General features: G+C 39.0%; 1 protein-coding gene and 1 long non-coding RNA gene across 3 annotated transcripts in view; one reads left to right on the top strand and one right to left on the bottom strand.

Annotated features, from left to right (window-relative positions):
- Window positions 1-11,945: 11,945 nt before the first annotated feature.
- LOC122679582 lies at window positions 11,946-12,923 on the bottom strand. Its single transcript, XR_006336440.1, has 2 exons — window positions 12,790-12,923; window positions 11,946-12,617 (listed from the first exon to the last, which is right to left on the bottom strand). It is a non-coding gene; the product is annotated as an uncharacterized LOC122679582 (long non-coding RNA).
- IL7 (interleukin 7) overlaps window positions 12,615-20,409 on the top strand; it is a 50,559-nt gene continuing 42,764 nt past the window's right edge. For both annotated transcript variants that reach the window (XM_043880405.1, XM_043880404.1), the window contains exons 1-2: window positions 12,615-12,918; window positions 18,871-19,004. In XM_043880405.1, the coding sequence (XP_043736340.1) occupies window positions 12,909-12,918; window positions 18,871-19,004 (144 nt within the window). In that variant the 5' untranslated portion in view covers window positions 12,615-12,908. The remainder of the gene's footprint in view (window positions 12,919-18,870; window positions 19,005-20,409) is intronic.

Below are 20,409 nucleotides of genomic sequence, written 5' to 3'. Positions count from 1 at the left end.
CCACTCTGAAGGGGAAAAAAATTAGGAAATAAAACTTCCAGTGTTAAATGCTCATAATATCTTATATTAGTAATCAAGACACATAATATTATACAGACCCTCTTATTGTTCAATATGTTAGTATTTCAACATAACTTGATTTTACAACACAGTTTCTTCTTATGATCACTTTATCATACCTGAATAATATCATATCATTACTGAAACATAATGAAATTTAAGTAGCATTTCACACTTTGAAAGTATTTAATATATATTGGAAAATGCAGGAGGTTACACCAAATTAATTAAAAGTATGCTTTCATCAATGAATTTACTATTAAATGTTATCAAATTATTGCCTATCCATTTCAGATAGAATATCTTTTTCCAATTCACAATTCCAAAATGCAAATACATTTTAAAATCAACATGAAAACCAATATCTACACTAGTTTATAAATCATATTTCATGGACTTAGTTTTGGCAATATTAACTGTCATCTGCCAAGACACATACGAAATAAATCTATTTACAATGCTGCCTAGAAACCACCCTTAGTCATTATAATCATTGCTATAATCAAATAATTCCCATAAACCAAACGTCACAAATAAAAATAAGTGATTCTGGAATAATTTTATTTTCAATTTAATAACATATGTAAATGGAATGCTTTAAATAAATATTTGATGTAAGAAACTATTTAGCAATTATCTCAATCCACCTTCCCTCCGTTTTGCTATATCCTTATATCTATTTCTCAGTTATAGAATACACACAATAACACACAATTAATTAAACACATTAAACCCATCTGGAGGCCATTTTTTAATAAGAAAGGCTTATTTTATATTTATAATGCTGTTCTATCAAGATTATTCGAGGTTTGAGAACATTAAACTCCTTAGGGTAAGAATTGTTCTTTGCACTGCATTTTTAATATGCCAAATATGCTAGATAACATGGATGATATCAGATATGTATGATGAAATCATAACAGTGAATTTGTTGCTCGAATATATGACTAAGTTGAATGTGTCTAAAAGGTGAAGTCTGTCTGTATCTAGAATTCTGAGGAGCAAGATATTGTAATTAATCTAAACCCTAATTATCAGCAAATAAGTAAACTGTTGTTTAGTCACTAAATCATGTCCAACTCTTTTGAGATCCCATGGACTGTAGCCTGCCAGATTCCTCTGTCCATGTGATTTCCCAGGCAAGAATACTGAAGTGGGCTGCCATTTCCTCCTCCAGGGGATCTTCCAGACCCAGGGATTGAACCTGCATTTCCTGCATTGACAGGCGGATTCTTTATCACTGTGCCACCAAGGAAGCTCCATTGAGTAAATATGCAGCATGATGGTTGGATGGCATCATCAACCCAATGGACATGAGTCTGACAAACTCTAGGAGATAGTGAAGGATAGGGGAGCCTGGCGTGCTGCAGTTCATGGGGTCTCTAAGAGTCAGACATGACTTAGTGACTGAACAACAATGATATATGCATTTAGGTCTAAGATGATATTGACTATATGTTTACCGAGTGTGATGGTCAGGGACTGTGCTAACATTGAGAATAGAATCACAAACAAGATAGATGCCTGTCTTCAGGAGATTGTAAGTCTAGAGTGTAACACAAGCACCAGTAGAATTAGTCATGCATTCATTCAACAAGCTTAAATCAAACACCTAATGCAAAACAGTCACTGTGCTGGACGCAAAAGACACTGTAAGCAAAAGAGAAGGCTTTGCCTTCAAGGCTCTCACATGGTAGGGATACAATTATTGAAACAAGTACAGTATAGCTGATGAACATCTGATAAACTAAGGACCTAGACCATACAAGTGACATTAAGTAGAACATCCCACTGGAAATAAAACCTGAGCTTTACTTGAAGAATGGAGTAGGGAAGCACTTTAGGCTGAAGGACAGTTTGTGCAGAGGTTGGGGAGCCTGGAAGTCTGAATGATTTGAGGGTTCACGATGCCAGGTGGGGCATCAAAGTGATTGGATGGCAAGAGGGTGGCACTAAATCAGGAAAGAGCTTGAGTTCTGTGCAGAGTGTCCGTGAACACTGCTCGAAGGGAAAGGGAAGCCGCTGAGAACCTTTAAGCATGGATTGGCTGAAGCAATTTTGTCACAAACATCTTTCAAGGAGCTTTATAACTGAGGGGAGACAGAAAAAGAGCCTAAATAAAAGCAGCAGGAAAGGATGAAAGAGGACAGTTACAAGCAAGCACATAGCATCAAATAGGATTTAGCAATTAATTTTTATCAATCCTACATTTCCTCCAACATGGAGGATAAAAAGTACAATTAAAGTATATATTCTAGAAGGATATAGGGTGGGAGGAATGAAGTAGAAAATCAGTATGTATTTGTATATGTTGAGTGTGAGCTATCTTTGAGAAACTCAAAGATGCATCATAGCCTACTGGATAACAGGGTTGCATTTTAAAGACATATAGAACCCACCTGCCAAAGCAGGAGACATAAGAGACTTGGGTTTCAATCTCTGGGTTGGAAAGATCCCCTGGAGGAGGACATGGCAACCCACTCCAGTATTCTTGCCTGGAGAATCCCATGGACAGAGGAGCCTGGCAGGCTATAGTCCATAGGGGCACAAAGAATTGGACATGACTGAAGCAACTTAGCACACATGGACGCAGGACTAGGCTAGAGATGTAAAAGGTGAGCAAGGAGCATAAAACAGTGGTTAACACCATCCAAGAGGATAAGGTGACTCTGGAAACGAGAGGAGAGGGGCCAAGAGCAAAGACCCGAAGAAGGGAGATGTCAATAGACAAGCAGAGGAAGCGAATCCAAAGAATGAGAAGGGAAGATTGTAGGTCTATAAGATGAGGATTAGCAGAATGATGTTAGCGGAAACACAGGAGGAGATAAAAACCCAAGAAAGAGTCATTAAGGGCCCAGTGCTTCTGAGATGTCAAGTAAACTAAGAGGTGAAAAGTTCCAGAAGTGCTTTTTTATGACTCTGTCCAAACCAAGTAGCCAGCAGCAGAGTACTGGTTGACAGAATTATGAATCATTTACATATAATGCATCTAATGAAAAGCAAAAAAAAAAACCTCTATTTCTGACAGGGAAAATATTTACCCACTGGGTGAAGAAGACAAGGGGTAGAAGAGGAAAAAGAGAACTTGCCACTCTGTACTACACTTTCTAAACCACTAAATTTTAGAATACCCTTGAAAACAACCTAAACTATCATAAGCTAAATTGATTAAAATAAACATAAAATAGACTGATTTAAATGACTTTGGGATACAGCATTTTGATGTTATATATGTTCTTAGAGGGATGCATTCAAGGAACAGAAAGAGCTTGAATATGGTCTAAAATTCCCTTAGAATTTGTTACTTAATGTAATATCAGTATCAGTATTTTGCAACTATATACTTTGTGTATATTGTTTAAAAATTAGCCATTAAGTTAATGATATTAAGAGTCAGTTTCTTCAGTAGAAGAGAAAAGTGATAAATTTAAAAGTTTATAAGTTTAAAAAGCTGAACTATTAAAGTTTCATTAGAAAGAGAATAACAATTTATAAATTTTCCAGCTATGACCACCAAAGAGGCCTAGAAGTAATGAGCACTTCTAGTGCCCAGATTGTGGTTTCTAATATAATCTACTGAAAGAAACAAGAACGCCAATGTAATGAATGTTTTGGGGTCAGTTTTAGAAATTTGAATATCTAGGTATTAGATTAAAAATTACTGAAATATAAAGGTAGAAACAGATGACTGAAAACAAAGCATGTTGTAGAACAATATGTATGGTCTCATTCTGGTTAAATATACATATAAACAGCAAGATTGACACAAATGTGATGGTTAGATGGAGTTTTGATTTTCTAAAATGTTCCTTGTCTCCATTTAGGATGTGGAGAAAAGGGAATCCTCTTGCCCTGTTGATGGAAATGTAAATTGATACAGCCACTGTAAAGAACAGGCTTCCCTGATAGCTCACTTAGTAAAATATCTGCTTGCAATGCAGGAGACCCCAGTTGGATTCCTGGGTCAGGAAGATCCACTGAAGAAGGGATAGACTACCCACTCCAGTATCCTTGGGCTTCCCTTGTGGCTCAGCTGGGAAGCCGAGCCACCCGCAATGAGGGAGACCAGGGTTTGATCCCTGGGTTGGGAAGATCCCCTGGAGAAGAGAAAGGCTACCCATTCCAGTATTCTGGCCTGGAGAATTTCATGGACTGAATAGTCCATGGGGTCTCAAAGAGTCAGACATGACTGAGCAACTTTCACTTTCTTTCACTATAGAGAACAGTATGAAGATTTCTTAAAAAGCTGGAGATAAATCTATCACATGAACCAGCAATCCCACTACTGGGCATATATCCTGAGAAAACCACAATTCAAAAAGGCACATGTAACATGTACCCCAGTGTTCACTGCAGCACTATTCACAATAGCCAGGACACGGAAGCAGCCTAGATGTCCACTGACAGATGAATAGATTAAAAAGTTGTAGTATATACCTACAATGAAATATTACTCAGCCATAAAAAGGAACAAGTATGGATCAGTTGAACTGAGGTGGATGAACCTAGAACCAGTTATATACAGTGAAGTTAGAAAGAGAAAAATATCATTTAACACATATAGAATTTAGAAAAATGGTACTGATGAACCTACTTTTAGGAAAGCAGTAAAAATGCAAACATAGATGATGGACCTGTATATATATATATATATATATATATATATATAATATATATATATACACACACACACACATATATATAAATTTATATTTAGTTATGACTGATTGGCACTGTTGTACATAAGAAACCAAGGGAACATTGTAAAGCATTTATCCTTCAATTAAAAATAAATAATTTTAAAATGTTTATACTTTGCATGCTCTGTTTTTATAATTTTTTTAAAAGGAAATATAAGAAGTAACACCATGAACAAGGACTAGCCGACTAGTTCACTGATGACTGGGATGTGGTAGCCAGAAGTCAGATTGCAGTAGTAGAAAATGAACTGGAGTGTAAGCTCTTCACAAGGAGTCAGGTACACAAAAAAGGAAGGAGAAAGGATAATTAGAAGCAGACAGCTTGAAATCTCCAGTTATTCTCTCTGCCACAGGACTTTGCGTTGGCTTTCCTCTCTCCAGAAGATTCTTCCTATAGCCATCCATGTGATTCACTCAATCACTGTTCAGTTTTTGTTCTAATGTCAGGTTCCCACTGAAGCCCATTTAAAATCATAGCACCCTTCCCGACTCACACTCCCCTCCACATACACAAAGTCTCTATCTTGATCCTACCGTTTTTCCATAGACCTTAATAAATTTCTAACATTTAATATAATTTTTATTTTTTTATTGTTTATCTCCTCCACTAGAATGTAAGCTCAACAGAAATTATTTTTGTCTGTTTTGTGCACTGATATATTCCAAGCATCAAGAATAGTGTATGGCATATTACTTGATAATTGTGTGTTGAATTTTTTTTAATGGGGTTATTTAGGGTTGAGAGAGATTTCAACACACTTATGTGCTGACCTTCACTATTTCTAGGAAGACATAATGATACCTTCGAAAAATGCAGTGAAGTATTATGTATTCCTCGAGTAACATAGCCTATGAAATGGTAGATATAGGCTTTGATTTCCTTGTTTGTTTTACTGTTACTAATTCTCTCTAATGTTTAACAGGTTTTCTAACCATGTCTTCCTCATTAGATTTTTTTTGACCAACACTTTTCACCCTGATTTGTCTTAAGACATTATTTTTATTACCAGTGAAATGTGATACATTCTATTTCTTGCTATTTCCCTCCTTTAAAAAGGATATTCTGTCATTTTCACTCTCTGAGCTTTCTAAACTTTTATTCAGATCAGAAAACTAAGGCTCCTTATATTCTAATTCCAAACTAACCCATTTCATAACTTTTTTATTCTAAAGTAAGTTTTATGAAATTAGGACTGTTTACCAAATACAAACATGTTCTTAATGTATTAAGCTATTTCAATTTATTTTTTAAGTTTTCAGTAGATATATTTTCACTTTGTAGGGCATATTTTATGTGGCTGGCCTACAATGAGGCCTAATTAAAAAATAAGACAAAAAATGGATATTGTGTTTACTTGTACTAATACACTGTTCATTTAAGAATCAACCTCTGAAACTAGCAGTGTTCACAGGCATTCTCCAGTAACACCCAGATTTAAATCAGTGACTTTAAAGCAAAATCCAAAAACAATCACAACAAAACAAAACAGGATTTTCAATAGCCACAAAGATCACTGTCAGAAGGGAAAAAAGAGTAGAGATTCAAAGAAATTTTGGGAAGTTGAATCTAGAAAACTGCTGGGAGATAGGGAGTAGGTCAAATTCATATTTTGCTGGTGCTGTTATTACTACAGTTGCTTTGTATTAATCTTGATCCACCATCTTATGATTTTAGTTTTCTTCAGGTCTTTTGAGGGCCTTAAGAAATACTTGTTTCAAATTTGTCCTATATTTGACTTTATACAATTCCTTCTTTTCTTTCTCCTGCTGAGTATTTATCAAATATTAAACTGTAAAACGGGCTTCCCAGGTGCCCACAGTGGTAAAACACCTGTCTGCTAATGCAGAAGATGTAAGAGGCTCAGGTTCAATCCCTGGGTTGGGAAGATCCCCTGGAGGACGGCATAACAACACAGTCTAGTATTGTTGCCTGGAGAGAATCCCATGAATAGAGCAACCTGGCAGGATAGAGTCCATAGGGTTGCAACAAGTCCAACACGTGACTTAGCACACACAGGCAAGCTGTCAAAGGAAATCAATAAACCTTATGGCAAATCTGTTCTAGCAAGTAGATTTCTTTGGCAGTACTCTTTAAGTGCCTTTCCCCTTGTATAGGTATAGCTACTTCTATACACTATATCAGTAAGCGGAAATAACTGGACCTCTGATTGCCAACAACACACCCATTAGTGTACAAACAGATTGGTTAATGCAGGCTACATATGCTACAGCTGCTCCTTCTGAAAGGTAGTTTGGCAGCATTTTTTTTATTGGAATATAATTGCTTTACAATCTTGTGTTAGCGTCTGCTGTACAATGAAGTGAACCAGCTATAGTATACACACATCCTCTCTCTTTGAACCTCTCTCCCACTCCGCCCCCATCTCACCCACCTAGGTCACCAGAGTACTGAACTCAGCTTCCTGTGCCTTATAGCAGGTTCCCCCGAGCTATTTTACACATGGGAGTGTGTATAAGCCAATCCTAATCTCCAACTCATTTCAACCTCCCCTCCTCCTCTTCCCACCGTGTCCACACGTCTGTTCTCTACATCTGCATCTCCGTTACTGCCTTGGAAATAGGTTCTGTACCATTTTTCTAGATTCCACAGACTAGCCAGTACTCAATCTAGAAGTAGACAAGTGAGTATCATAGGGAACATTTCAACAAGGAACATAAAATTAGGCATTGTGGATTATAGTAGATTCTAATTGTTTACAATTACAGAATTTAGGGAATGAGATGAAAGAGGAAGGATTGTAAGAAAAATATTAATCTGCTATCTTGGGTTTCTTGGTTCCATCCTTTTTAACTTCTTCAGAAAAACCTAATTTTAACCATTAATATATAAATATGTTATAGTACCTCTCATATATGAAAACTAGAACTTCCATTATGCTTTACATGCCTTTCAAATCATTATCAGATTCCTTTTTTCTTCACCAGACATCCTGAAAAATTGTCCCCTCTCACTTAATTTGCATCTTCCCTTACATCCCACAAACCAGAATACTGTATCTCGCTACACTGCTCTTCTCCAACTGTCGTCATGAGGACCACAGAAATCTCTTCTACTCTGTTCAATTCAGTGGACATGCTTTTCAATCCTCATCTTCAATCTCTTTGTGACGTTTGGAAATACTGACTAGTTAATCTGCTTTGAAATTCTCTCTCTCTCTGACCTCTGGGATGCTAAGCTAACATCTCTCTGACTTCATGCCCTATCGTTTGTCAGTTTGTTGTTTGGCACCCAGCTCTCCACCTGCCCTGAATGCCCAGGTCTCAAGTTTCCTCCTGGCACTGACTGACTCTTTCCTTTCTCCGAAATTGCAGGTTGGGTGATTTCATTCATTTTCATGGTTCAAGCAATCATTCACATGCTGATATGCATATTTCCAGCAGTTCCTGATACTTTGAAGTGGCCATTTTGATTAAGCCTTCAAAAGAATCCTTTTTATTTTGATTCTTGCAATGCTTGAAACTGGTAGTCTCATCTTATCCCTAGGCTGCACCCCACACAATAAAATAGGTTTCATTATTGAGCTCAAATCAGTCATATAGTGCTTAAACATTACAGTTTCCAGAAAACAACAGAATTCCCAAATCCCTTTGTGAAGCTAAGAAAATTGGACAAAAATAGCCCCAGCTCAATTGAATATGATATGAAGAACAAACACACACCAATTATGAATGTAATTGAAAAATTATAAGTAAAATGTTAGCAACTTGAATTTAGCATTATAGTAAATTTGTGGTTAATTCAGGAGCAACTGGAGAAGGAAATGGCAATCCTGTCCAGTGTTCTTGCCTAGAGAATCCTGTGGATAGAGGAGCCTGGTGGGCTGCTGTCCATAGGGTTGCACAGAGTTGGACACGACTGAATCAACTTAGCATGCATGCATACATTGGAGAAGGAAATGGCAACCCACTCCAGTGTTCTTGCCTGGAGAATCCCAGGGACAGAGGAGCCTGGTGGGCTGCCATCTATGGGGTCACACAGAGTCAGACACGACTGAAGTGACTTAGCAGCAGCAGCAGGAGCAACAAGAAAAAACATGACCGTGTAAAAAAATTCTAAGTAGTCATTTGATAAAATTGAAAATTCATTGTCAAGTTCAGGCGTGAAAATCAAACAGATCTGCTTTAGAATTAAAGGTTATTCACTTATAGCTATTTTTCCATTGAATGGGTGTGTTGTTATTTGTCACTCAGTCGTGTCCAACTCTTTGAAAGCCCATGGAATATAGCCCACCAGGCTCCTCCCTTTGTCCATGGAATTCTCCAGGCAAGAATACTGGAGTGGGTAGCCATTCCCTTCTCCAGGGGATCTTCCTGACTCGGGAATTGAACCCAGGTCTCCTACATTGCAGGCAGATTCTTTACCATATGAGCCACCAGGTAAATTAACCTATTTTGGATCCCAGTTTCACTAATTTTTAAAACAGGCCTAGACTTCCTTAAAACTCTAATTGAAATACATCTCAAATTTTCCTTTTCATAATACTTACTATCCTTGAAATTCTACATTTAACATCTGTTTTCTCCACTAAGCTGAAATCACCTTGATGACATGTGTTGCTGTCCTCAATGTGTAGCTTAATATGTGTGAGTATGCATGACCAGTTACAGAATTTGTGGGGCCCAATGCAAAGTGAAAATGAGAGTTCCTTTGTCCAAAAATAATTAATAATTTCAAGACAGTGACTGCAGACCATTAAACCAAATCTGTAGCCCTTCTAAGCATAGGTCCCATGTGTTCTACATGAACACATGGCCATAAATCTGTTTTGTGTGTTGTGTGTTTGAAATATGTTGAATATTATGTCTGGAAAATTAAGCTACAGGAACTTCAGAAAATACTGATAGAATGATAGCTAGCATTCAGATCTCAGACTACAAAAAATGGTCATATTATGTTGGGTAAAAATAGTTCAGATAATTATCAAGAAAAGATTTTCAGATTACCAATAATGAACTATTTAGATTAAAGATTGTGGAACATTTAAAAAGACATTCATTAACCTCAAATGATTCTCTCTTTAAGCTGACATTTATATTGTTTTATTTCCATTTTTTCAAGTACATTGTATTAATCATTCTGAGGATGTTGTCTTCTTTCTTAATATTTATTGGTTATAATTCATAAACTGTATATACTATTTTGTTTCCATATTGGCTTTTCTGCACCAGTTGGGTCTATAAGTGAACTTGATGGTAACCACCCAGCTTTTCTAATCACAAAACATTAGCATATAAAAATTCATGACATTTCTTTTATCCTTATCTATCTGATGAAAAATAATGTTCACTTTACCAAAATATCAACCACAAATTTAAGACTACATTTTGGAATTTTTTTCCAACTGGTATTAATTCTGCCATAGACAGAAAAATAATAACTTGAAGTTAGAAAGTGCCCATTTGCATATAATGATAAAAATACTCAACGCTTTATGAATATTTTCTGCAGAGATTCTTCACATTTAGGGTCAGAGTCTGGTGGGGAATTTACATCTCCTCTCCTGGAGCTCTGAATAATTTCCCCTCATGCTCCCCAAAAGTTCACTTATGCACAAGCTCTTGTTCAACCAGGTTTTACAGTGATTGCATGAAAAAGGAAGACGGATTTCCTGCTGAGCAAGTTATTGAAGGATGCTCTTTTATCTGTCCCTGAAAAGTTAAAAAAATAAAAAGGAAATTTGCAGGCTATATGCAGTTACATACCTCAATTCTGCTGTCAGGGATTTTAAATAAATCAATGGCCAACATAGTTGTGTTTAATTACACAATTCAATTTTACCTGTCACTCCGGCCTCCTGTTTCTCCACTCCCCACCTCCACCCTAAGTTCCAGTCAGATGGAAATACTTGACATCTGACCCCACCCCCGCCACATTCTGCCTCCTGTTCTTGTTTGTTTCCCTTGTTCTCTTCCCCTTTCCTCCTATTTTCCTCTTGCCTTCACATACTGACTCTTCCACACATGTTCTCATTCATGCATCTCACTCAATTCTCCTCTCTCATTCTTTTACTTTCTGCATGGCTGTGTGCTAGACACTTTCTTTTTCTTTTCACACGGCATGTGGAGTCTCAGCTCCCAGACCAGGGATCGAACCCACGACCCCTGCATTAGAAGGGAGGAGTCTTAACCAATGGACCACCAGGGAAGTCCTAGATGCTCATCTAAGTGGAATTCAGCTTGGCTGGACACAGGGAGGAAAAAAGTCATGGGTACCAGAGAGCCGGGGAGGGCAGCAGGAGCCCAGATCACTCACGGGGCCGTGAAAGCCCCGTGTTCCCTGGGAAGTGGTCAGGGGGTGGTCACAGAAAATGGCACATGTAAATCAATATCCTGCTGCTATGAAGGGAATGAAGAGGTTGTGGGCAAGAGTGGAAAATGGAAGGTCCCTAGACAGCAGGGTTTTAATGGTTTAACCTTAGGCAATTCACAGAATAGATTCAGGATTTATTTTAGAGGTATTGCTGACAGGACTTGCCTATGGACTGGATGTGAGAAGTGAGGCTAAAAGAGGAATAGAAATCCAAGTTTCAGCCTTAAGCAACACTGCTTCACCCTCTATTCCTTTTTTTTTTTTTTTTTTCCTCTTTCTCTCTGCTTTCTTTCCCTCTTTACTTTGTTCACGCTATCAAAGAATCTGAAATGCTCACATCCTCAAGTTAATTGACTTGCCTGGATCTCAATTGAGAATTCACAAATTCCAGAAACTTGTCCTGAGGTCCCCACACAGGGGCAAAGTCATACCCACACAACACATGACTCTGTTTCTGTCCTGGCATCAATTTCTACATTGTTCACAGGACTTCTAAGCCAAGGTTTCCGAGTGGGGACTCTAGAGCTGATTTACAGTAGGTTTGTGTCCCACATTTGTTACTAACCAGCGGAGTGAATTCGGGCAGATACTTAAGGACGTCTTAGTTCCCACAAAATTATCTACCACAGAGAAAAGTTTGCCTGAGATGACATGTATAAAAGGATTAGCACAATACTGGTACAGAACAAATGCTAGGTAAATGATAGCCATAATATTATTATCACTGTTATTTCTTTACATCACCCACCTTCATTTAAGCAGGGTTTCTGCAGAATATCAGAAACCGAACCAAGACAGAAAATATCTAAATAATTCAGGTGTAGAAAAAAAAAGATCGCTTCTGTAACACACAGTCAAGATGGATAATTTGATTTATTAACCAATTTAGTGGTAGCACAAGTGGGAGACATTATTAGGAGCTATTATCAGTCTCCACTTTCTCTGCCTAATTTGGGCTTTAATTTCTAGGTCCAAAGATAGCTCTCACCAGAGGAGACTGACCCACCGTTTTATTTTCCTTTGAGATCCCACCTGGGCAGGTGCATGTACAAAAGACAGAGAGGAAAGAGACCAAGAGAGGTTAGAGAGGCCGAGGGAGTGGCCCATGGCCCTCTTAATCATTCATCATTCTTTACTTCCTTTTTTTTTTTTTTTTTAAGCAAGAGGGCTTGGCATCGTCCACCACCACATCTGCGGCAAGAGCTGCTACGCCTCCTCGCTGGCTCCCGCTAATAACCCAGCTCTCGCCCCACACATTTGCGGCTTCTGTGGACTCATTAGCAACCGATGCTTTTAGATCCTAGTCGCCTAACTTTGCCAAGGCGGCTAGAGGTCATCTGGGAAGTCTTTTGCCTCAAATCGCCCGGAATCAGAAGACCAAGTCATTGCTCCTGCGGTGCTTTGGGAATCCGCGCGCTCCTCTGGTCCAGGCGCACGGGAAGCGCTCGGGGAGGACGCAGGTGACCAGGAGAAGGGAGGCGGGGGGTGCTGTGAAGGCGCCCCAGTGATTAACTTGGAGATCGAACCTGCAGACCAAGCGCAAAGTAGAAACTGAAAGTACACTGCCGGCTGATCCTACGGAAGTTATGGGAAAGGCAAAGCGCAGAGCCGGGCCCTGGTGTGTGCCGCCCCCCTTGGGATGGATGAAACAGCAGGCTCGGCGTGGGTAGGAGGAACCAGCGACAGAGACGGCCCTACCCGGCGCGGACTCCCGGTAACTCCGCGGAAGACCAGGGTCCTGGGAGTGACTATGGGCGGTGAGAGCGTGCTCCTGCTGCAGTTGCGGTCATCATGACCAAGCCCGCCTCCCGCAGACCATGTTCCATGGTAAGCGCTCCTTTCTCGGGCGCAGAAATTCGCGCGCCCGGCACGCCCGGGGATTCTGGGACGCGCTGCGGGGCCCCGCGCCCAGGCGCGTCCGGGAACAGCCTGGCCTTGCACTTTGGACCTGCGGAGAGCCGGGCTCTGCCCCGGGGCAGCCGGCGGCCGCGCCCGAGTACCCTGGCCCATTGCCACCTGCACCTGGCAGGCTGCGTGGGAGCCTTGGTCCCCGACGCCGGCCCTCTGTCCCCGAGACCCGGCGCTGCAGCCTCGGGGCCGTTCAGCGGTGGCAGTCCGCGCCCAGGTCCCGGGGTAGCAATGCGCCCCGTCCTTCTCCCCGAGCCAGCGCCGCCCGCTGTCAACCGAACGCCCAACCCACCCACCCCGGGCTTCTGGCCGCGCCGGGATACTCACCGGCGCCCCGGGATCTGCGAGGATGTGGGCTCTTGCAGCTCCAAGTCCTTAGAGAAGTGAAAGCGAAGCTCCCACGGGACACGCTTTTAAACCCCAGAGGGACAGGTCTCCGGAAAACCCCGTTTTCACCCAGTGAGGCTGGGAGTTTCCGACTGGGGCTGTACCCAGTGTCTTTTGCTGGGAAACCAAGTGCTCCGGGCTGGGACCGAGAAGGGCCACTTTGGGTTTTGTTTTGTTTTGTTTTTTTCTGTATGGGTGCTTCTTGACGGAGGCAGAATTAACAGGCATAATTCTACATTTTAGACCCTTGCTGAGATCGACTAGATTTTACTTGTGTGGAATACGAATTTAAAATGGACAGGGACAGAGTTGAAGCGATGGCGTTAGCAACCATATGGCTAGTATAAAGAGTCCAAAAGTTGACTAGGAAAAATTAAAAAAAAAAAAAGGTGTGCTGGGGAGTTTGGGGGGAGGGGAGATGTGATTAGGGAGGGATCGGCTGAGGAAAATTCTGCTGTTTTACAGTAAATACTTCCTCTATCAAAAGTAGACGAATGGGAGAGGGGGCCAGAATAGACAGGAGGTTGTTCTCGTGTTTGATGCCTTTCCTGGCTGCACTTTTAGATTAGAAGAAATTTTTGCCCACTCACAGGTATTCAAGCATCAAAATTGACATAGCCCAGAAATACCTGATCAGTAACAAAAATAAAGGAGTAGGGTTTAGAGTATAGAGAATTCTTAATGGGCCTCCTCTAGAAGTTTAATATAGAATTAGGAATTAGGTATATTCCTGTTTTCCTTACAATGCCCACGGATCTCCTGCAATTGCTTCTTTCTGGATGGCTCCCAGTTCTGATCCTCCCATCACCTCTGATCTAGAGTGAGTGGTAAAACAAGGGGAGGAAGCTAAGGTGTCCATTACCGACAAGGAGCCTCTATTTCCTGAATATCTACACTAATCATGTAGCATAAGTTATTAGCAACCAAAATATGAGAATTCTAAATTCCTAATAATAATTACTCTAAGTGGCTATCTGCAGTTTGTTCCAATAGATTTCATTAGAGGTTTCATTACTTTTTATCCTTTCACTTTGACACTTCTTTTGGCAGTTGAAGTAGTTGAGGACCTCCTTTGTAGTCCTTGATGATTGTGCTCTCTAGTTTTGATAATTTAATTATTTGAGGACCCAAAAGTGGAATAAGTGGTACAAATGGAGAACTAAGGAAGATTAGAAAGCCTGAACAAATTTAAAGAGAATTACACAGGGCATCATAACAATGCTCAAATACCTTAGACAAAAATGGAAGAGGTTACTTTGTAGGACCACCTTACATATTGATTTCACTGAGATGTGAGATTTTTTTTTTTCTGGCTGCACCTGTGACACATACCCTAATGTAATAAAACCAAGCAATCAATGTCTTTTTTCCCCTGAAATAGGAGTATGTGGTGCAATGTTTCAGAGCTTGGCCAAGGAAGCACCACAGTGAGTTTCATGTGGAGAAAGATGGGGTTTTTGTACATTTCCCTTGAGGATACACATGCAGTTGTTTTTATAGGAAGCAGTGTAGCTCAGTGGCGAAAAGCTTAGTTTCTAGACTTTTCAACCTAACAATCTTGGATTTGAATCCTGCCTCTTACAAAACTCGTTTTATCTGGGGAAAAATTTGGGCCCCAGATTTTCCATCTGCCAAAATGTTTAGCAATTGATAGTGTTTACCTCAAGAAATGGTTATGGGATTAAATGAAATACTGTATATAGTATTATAGGGTGGCTTCAGAAATGTCTTTATCTGCTATTTATCACAGGACTTATGGATAGAATTTATAATCCAATCAATATGTTTGTGGCAAATATTAGAATTCTTTGTGTGAACATAAAATTCATTTTAGAACCTTAAAAAGCTGGTTTTCATATAACATATGGTTATTTCCTACTGTTTATTAACTTTTTCTTTATTCACTCATTTGCTTATGCCAACTACTTATACTAAAGCCAAATCTTATATATTCAGATAATGTCTTTCATTCCATCCTGAATATCTGTTGACTGTGTCTTAAAAATTCCAGTGAAAATAGGTCTATGTAATGTGTACAGCAAATAGTCAATAAACACTGATTGGTCTTAAACAGTAATTAAAGATTGGATTTGAAGGATTATAGAAACTAATTTGTTTATGTTCACTCTGACCCCATAACTTAAGCATCTGAGGATTGAATGTATTATTTGGCTTAATTTAAAAACCAACAAGACTTTTTTAGACAGCCATCATTCTGGTTTAACCAAATTCCCTACTGAAAACAAATTCTCCAGTTTCAATCCCTTCAGGAAATCTAAAGAAAATTCCACAAGCCCAAGCTTGCCTTGCATTATTCTTTATGGTTTATCTTTTTTTGTAACTTAAGGGAAAGGTCAAGGTGGGGGGGCGGGTGGTGGTAGATGGAGTTGGTATTCTATGCATAATCTAAAAATAAAAGCAGAGCCCTTTCCTATTGTGACAACAATGTCAAAAGCAGGCTCAAACTAGGCAATGTTAATAAGTTATTCTCTATGTGGTATGGAGAAAAGACTTCAGATGAAAGCAAGTCATTAATGAGAAATCTAGGAACTTCTGAGACATGGGTTTGAAACACAGGAATGTATTTGCAACATTGTTCACCAGGGAATTTCAAGTTTAAAGAGTTGCTGTGTTTGGATGGCTAAGTAGATTCTTAGAGTTAAGGTGCTTATGAGTTGAAAGGGACATCAAGGGATCATTTAGTTTGAGGTTTTCATTTCACAAATTAGGCAAGTGAAGATTTTGAGATGCTCTGTCCTTCAATTGGTCTCTTAACCCATTTCTGCACCAAGACTAACCCCCAAGTCTCCCTCTGTGCTTTGTGTTGCCCTAGGCTATCTGGAGCTGAGCTGCTGGTGGTGGTTTAATTCATAAGTCATGTCTGACTCTTTTTTGGTCCTGTGGACTGTAGCCTGCCACGATCCTCTGTCCATGGGATTTCCCAGGCAAGCATACTGGAGTGAGTTGACATTTTCTTCTCCAGGGGATCTTCCCAACCCAGGGATTGAACCCATGTCTCTTGCATTGCAGATGGATTCTTTACTGCCAAGCCACCAGGGAAGCCCAGGGCTGACCTATTTAACAACAATAGTGGCAACCAAAGACACTGTTTACAGATAAGACAAATATTGTTTTAGAATTGCACAAAAAAGACTTAATTTCCCACTAAGTCATCATTTGAAAGCATTGATAAAATACCATCCAATGACCAAATGGATCAATGTGAATTTTGGAAGCACTCATTACTGAAATTTGGAGTGAAGAGGGCACAATAACTAGTGCTCAGAAAAAATAAAACTGCCTCCTAAATCAAAGTGTAAAATGTGGACCTTTGAAATAACATTTATATACAATAGTAAAAATGTCTCTTTTTCATTCTAATATTTAATTATGTTGTTAATATTCCTTTAATGCTCATTTCAAGTTATATGCTGTATAAACTTTCCTTATCCTCTATTCCTCCTGAAGTATCCCTGCCAGACACCTTTAAGATGACAGAGAAAAGAAAAAGTTTGGCTCTGCACTATCTATACAAACCTCATTACAAAGTTAGGACGCTAAATAATTAGCAATTCTCATTGTCTGAGAATCTTAAGGTGGGAGAGACAATAGTAGAAGAAGGAGAGGTGGAGATAGATAATAGAACATGGAGGTAGTTTTCATTTAGACCAAAATGATGACATGTTATCAAAAGATTATGGGTAGGCTTCTCTGGTGGCTCAATGGTAAAGAATCCACCTACTGATGCAGGAGTCATGAGTTCAATCCCTGATCTGGGAAGATCCCACATGTCTCAGAGCAACTAAGCCCGTGCACTGCAGCTATTGAATCTGTGCTCCAGAGCCCGGGGACCACAACTACTAAAGCCCGTGCACCCTAGAGCTGGTGCTGTTCAACAAGAGAAGTCACGGCAATGAGAAAACTGTGCTCCGCAACTAGGAAAAAGCCCACGCAGCAAAGAAAACCCACACAGCCAAAAGTAAATAAATAGATAAAATTATTTTTTAGAAAGGTTATGGGCATTTATGATCAAATCCTGGTGAATCAATCGGCTCAGGAGAGAATCCAGACCTGGCACCTCCTATTTATGTTTAACAAAAAGATTAACTACCTGGAGGACCCTTTGATCTTTAGAGACAGTAAGTATAAGGCACTGATGGTACATGACAGGTACTCAGTTCAAGGTAACTAGCATCATCATCATTGTTAATGTCCTAAGTGAATTCTTGCTCATCATGCCTACAGAAACTTAGTGTCAGAGCTTTGAGTAGATTCTGCCTCTCATTTCGTTTTTCTTACCTTTTTCAATGTCAGTGACATATGAAGATTCGATGTGAGATTCATGTTTGTTCCTCTATCTGCTACCCAGTCTACATTCTCTATTGTAAATATATGGGTCACTAACGGCGCATAATTTAATGGGGAGAGCTACTCACTTTTGTATGACAGATAATGATGTAATAGATTATCAGGAAGTTTATGATATATTTGACAGTCTTTAGTTCCTTGGGTGCCAAGCAGCATTGTTGGTAATCTTAATCAGGAGTAGTCTTCCACTCAAGGAGAATAGTTAAAGTTCACTGGTGAAAGTCACAGGAAATACATTGTCATCAATACTCAATAGTTTACAGAAAGATGCAAACAAGGCACTCTGGAAAGCTTGTGAAGAAATACAGTAAGTCCCCATAAAACCAGATTTTAATGCCTCAGGGAATCACTGGCTTTCTATCAGTGTATTACTATTGCCAAAAATGATGTCATTTATAATTTCATCCCTTTTGATTAAAAAATGCCCCTAATTAAGAACACTTATTTAAAAACAGATATAAATAATTCATTAACAGGGCATGAATTCATTTATTGTTTTCCTAACATGTCAAGAAGCTAAACAGGGCTGTGTTTGAAGAGAATATGGGTCTCTGGGCATTTAGAAATAGAAGATACTGAAAAGATAAGGAGTCTTATAATATAAATGTCAACTTTGTGCCAGTTCTGGGAAAGGTAAGTCTTCTAAGGTCCATTATTAAAAAGAAAGAATATAATCATAGTGTCGTACCGTGGAGATAAACCTCCTGCAATGTTGCCTCCAGGAAACAGCTGGACACTTGATCAGCCACCAAGTTTTACATAAATATACAGTCATGTGCCGTAGATCATAAACTTTCAAGAATTTCTAATTTTTAACCTATAGTTGACCTGTTTTTCTGTCGACGGAGCAAAGAGACTTTGCTGTCATCACACCTGTTCTGCACTATCCCAAAGTTATATCTGAATTAAAATGAAAGAAACCTAGACTCTAAAATATTGTCTTACTTTGGCTGTTACATAATACTGAACTTTGGAGTTTTTTCCTACACTCTGCAGAAGCAAGATACATTTTAAAAATTCTTAGAAATTAGTGGTCAGGCCAGTTGAAACACTGCCATCAGATGATATAATATGACTTAAAACATTTGGCTGATTCTTACTTACTGTTGAATTCAGTTTCTTTTAGGTATATCTTTGGAATTCCTCCCCTGATCCTTGTTCTGTTGCCAGTAGCATCATCTGATTGTGACATTAACGGTAAAGACGGTGGAGCATATCAGAATGTTCTAATGGTCAACATCGATGACTTGGTATGTGTTTCTTTTCCTCACATTTTAACTCATTGGCAAAATTTTATATGTACTGTTGGTATGCAGTTTTATATTTTTAGTATTTACTTATATTCCTTGAAAGACAGTGAAATAACTAAAGAATAAAAGTGAATGGGGGCTAACAGTATCTTTTTTTTTAGAGTTGGCATCATTATATCCTTTAAAAAGAATTCTTTCCTAGCCCTCAGACTCATCAATCCTAGTTCCCTTCACTACCAAAATTTTTCTGAACTTAATTTAGCATAACTCTCTGCATTTCCTCACTTTCCATTGACAGTCCATATAAATGCATTATATTAGAAGAAGGAAAATAGCAGAATATAATGTTTAAAATTTATCATGAAGGGATTTCCCTGGCAGTCCAGTGATAAGACTTCATGCTTCCACTACAGGGGAATGTGTTTGATCCCTGGTCAGGGAACTAAGATTGAAAAATTATCATGAAGAGAAAGAGATGTATAGTTATTTTATCTGAATGCATGTATAGGCATATACTTAAGTATTTTATACATATATATATATATATATACGTATAATTTGCTGTGGCATTTTTTACTTACTTTGGACATTTTTTGATAACAGCTATTATTTTTTAGGGTAGTTTTAGGTTTACAGAAAAGTTGAGGAGAATGTAGAGAATTCCCACATACCCACCCTCCCTCTGTACAATTTCCCCTGTAATTAACATCTTGCATTTGTGTGGTACATTAGTTAGAGTTGATGAACCAATATTGATAGATCATTATTAACTAAATCCCATAGTTGACATTAGGGTTTGCTTCTTGTGTTGCACAGTTTTATGGGTTTTGACAAATGAGTAATGTCCTGTATCCACCATGACAGAATCATGCAAATAGTTTCACTATCCTTAAAAATTCCCTGTGCTCCACTGATTCATGCTTCCCTCCCTCCTCTGAACCCACAGCAACCACAGATCTGTTTATGGTCTCTGCGGTTAGCCTCTCAAAATGTCATATAGTTAGAATCATGCAGTTTGTAGCTTTTTTAGACTGGATTCTTTGATTTAGCAATGGGTATTTAAGGTTCTTCCCTGACTTTGTGGCTTGATAGCTCATTTCATTTTATTGTTGAATAAAATTCCATCGAATGGATGTACTACAGTTTGTGTCTCCATTCACTGATTGAAGGATATGTCTTGGTTGCTTCTAACTTTTGACAATTATGAATAAAACTTCTACAAACATTCGTGTGCAGGGTTTTGTGTGGACATTCATTTTCAACTCATTTGGATAAATTCCTAGGAGAATGATTGCTGGATCATATGGTAAGACTATGTTTAGCTTTGTATTAAACTGCCATGCTGTCTTCCAAAGTGACTGTACCATTTTGCATTATCAACAGCAATGAATGAGAGCTCCTGTTG

This window comes from Cervus elaphus, chromosome 21, assembly GCF_910594005.1.
Source record: "Cervus elaphus chromosome 21, mCerEla1.1, whole genome shotgun sequence".
NCBI lineage: Eukaryota > Metazoa > Chordata > Mammalia > Artiodactyla > Cervidae > Cervus > Cervus elaphus.
The sequence above is the reverse complement of the archived record's forward strand: the minus strand, read 5'-3'. Positions and strand labels throughout refer to the sequence as shown.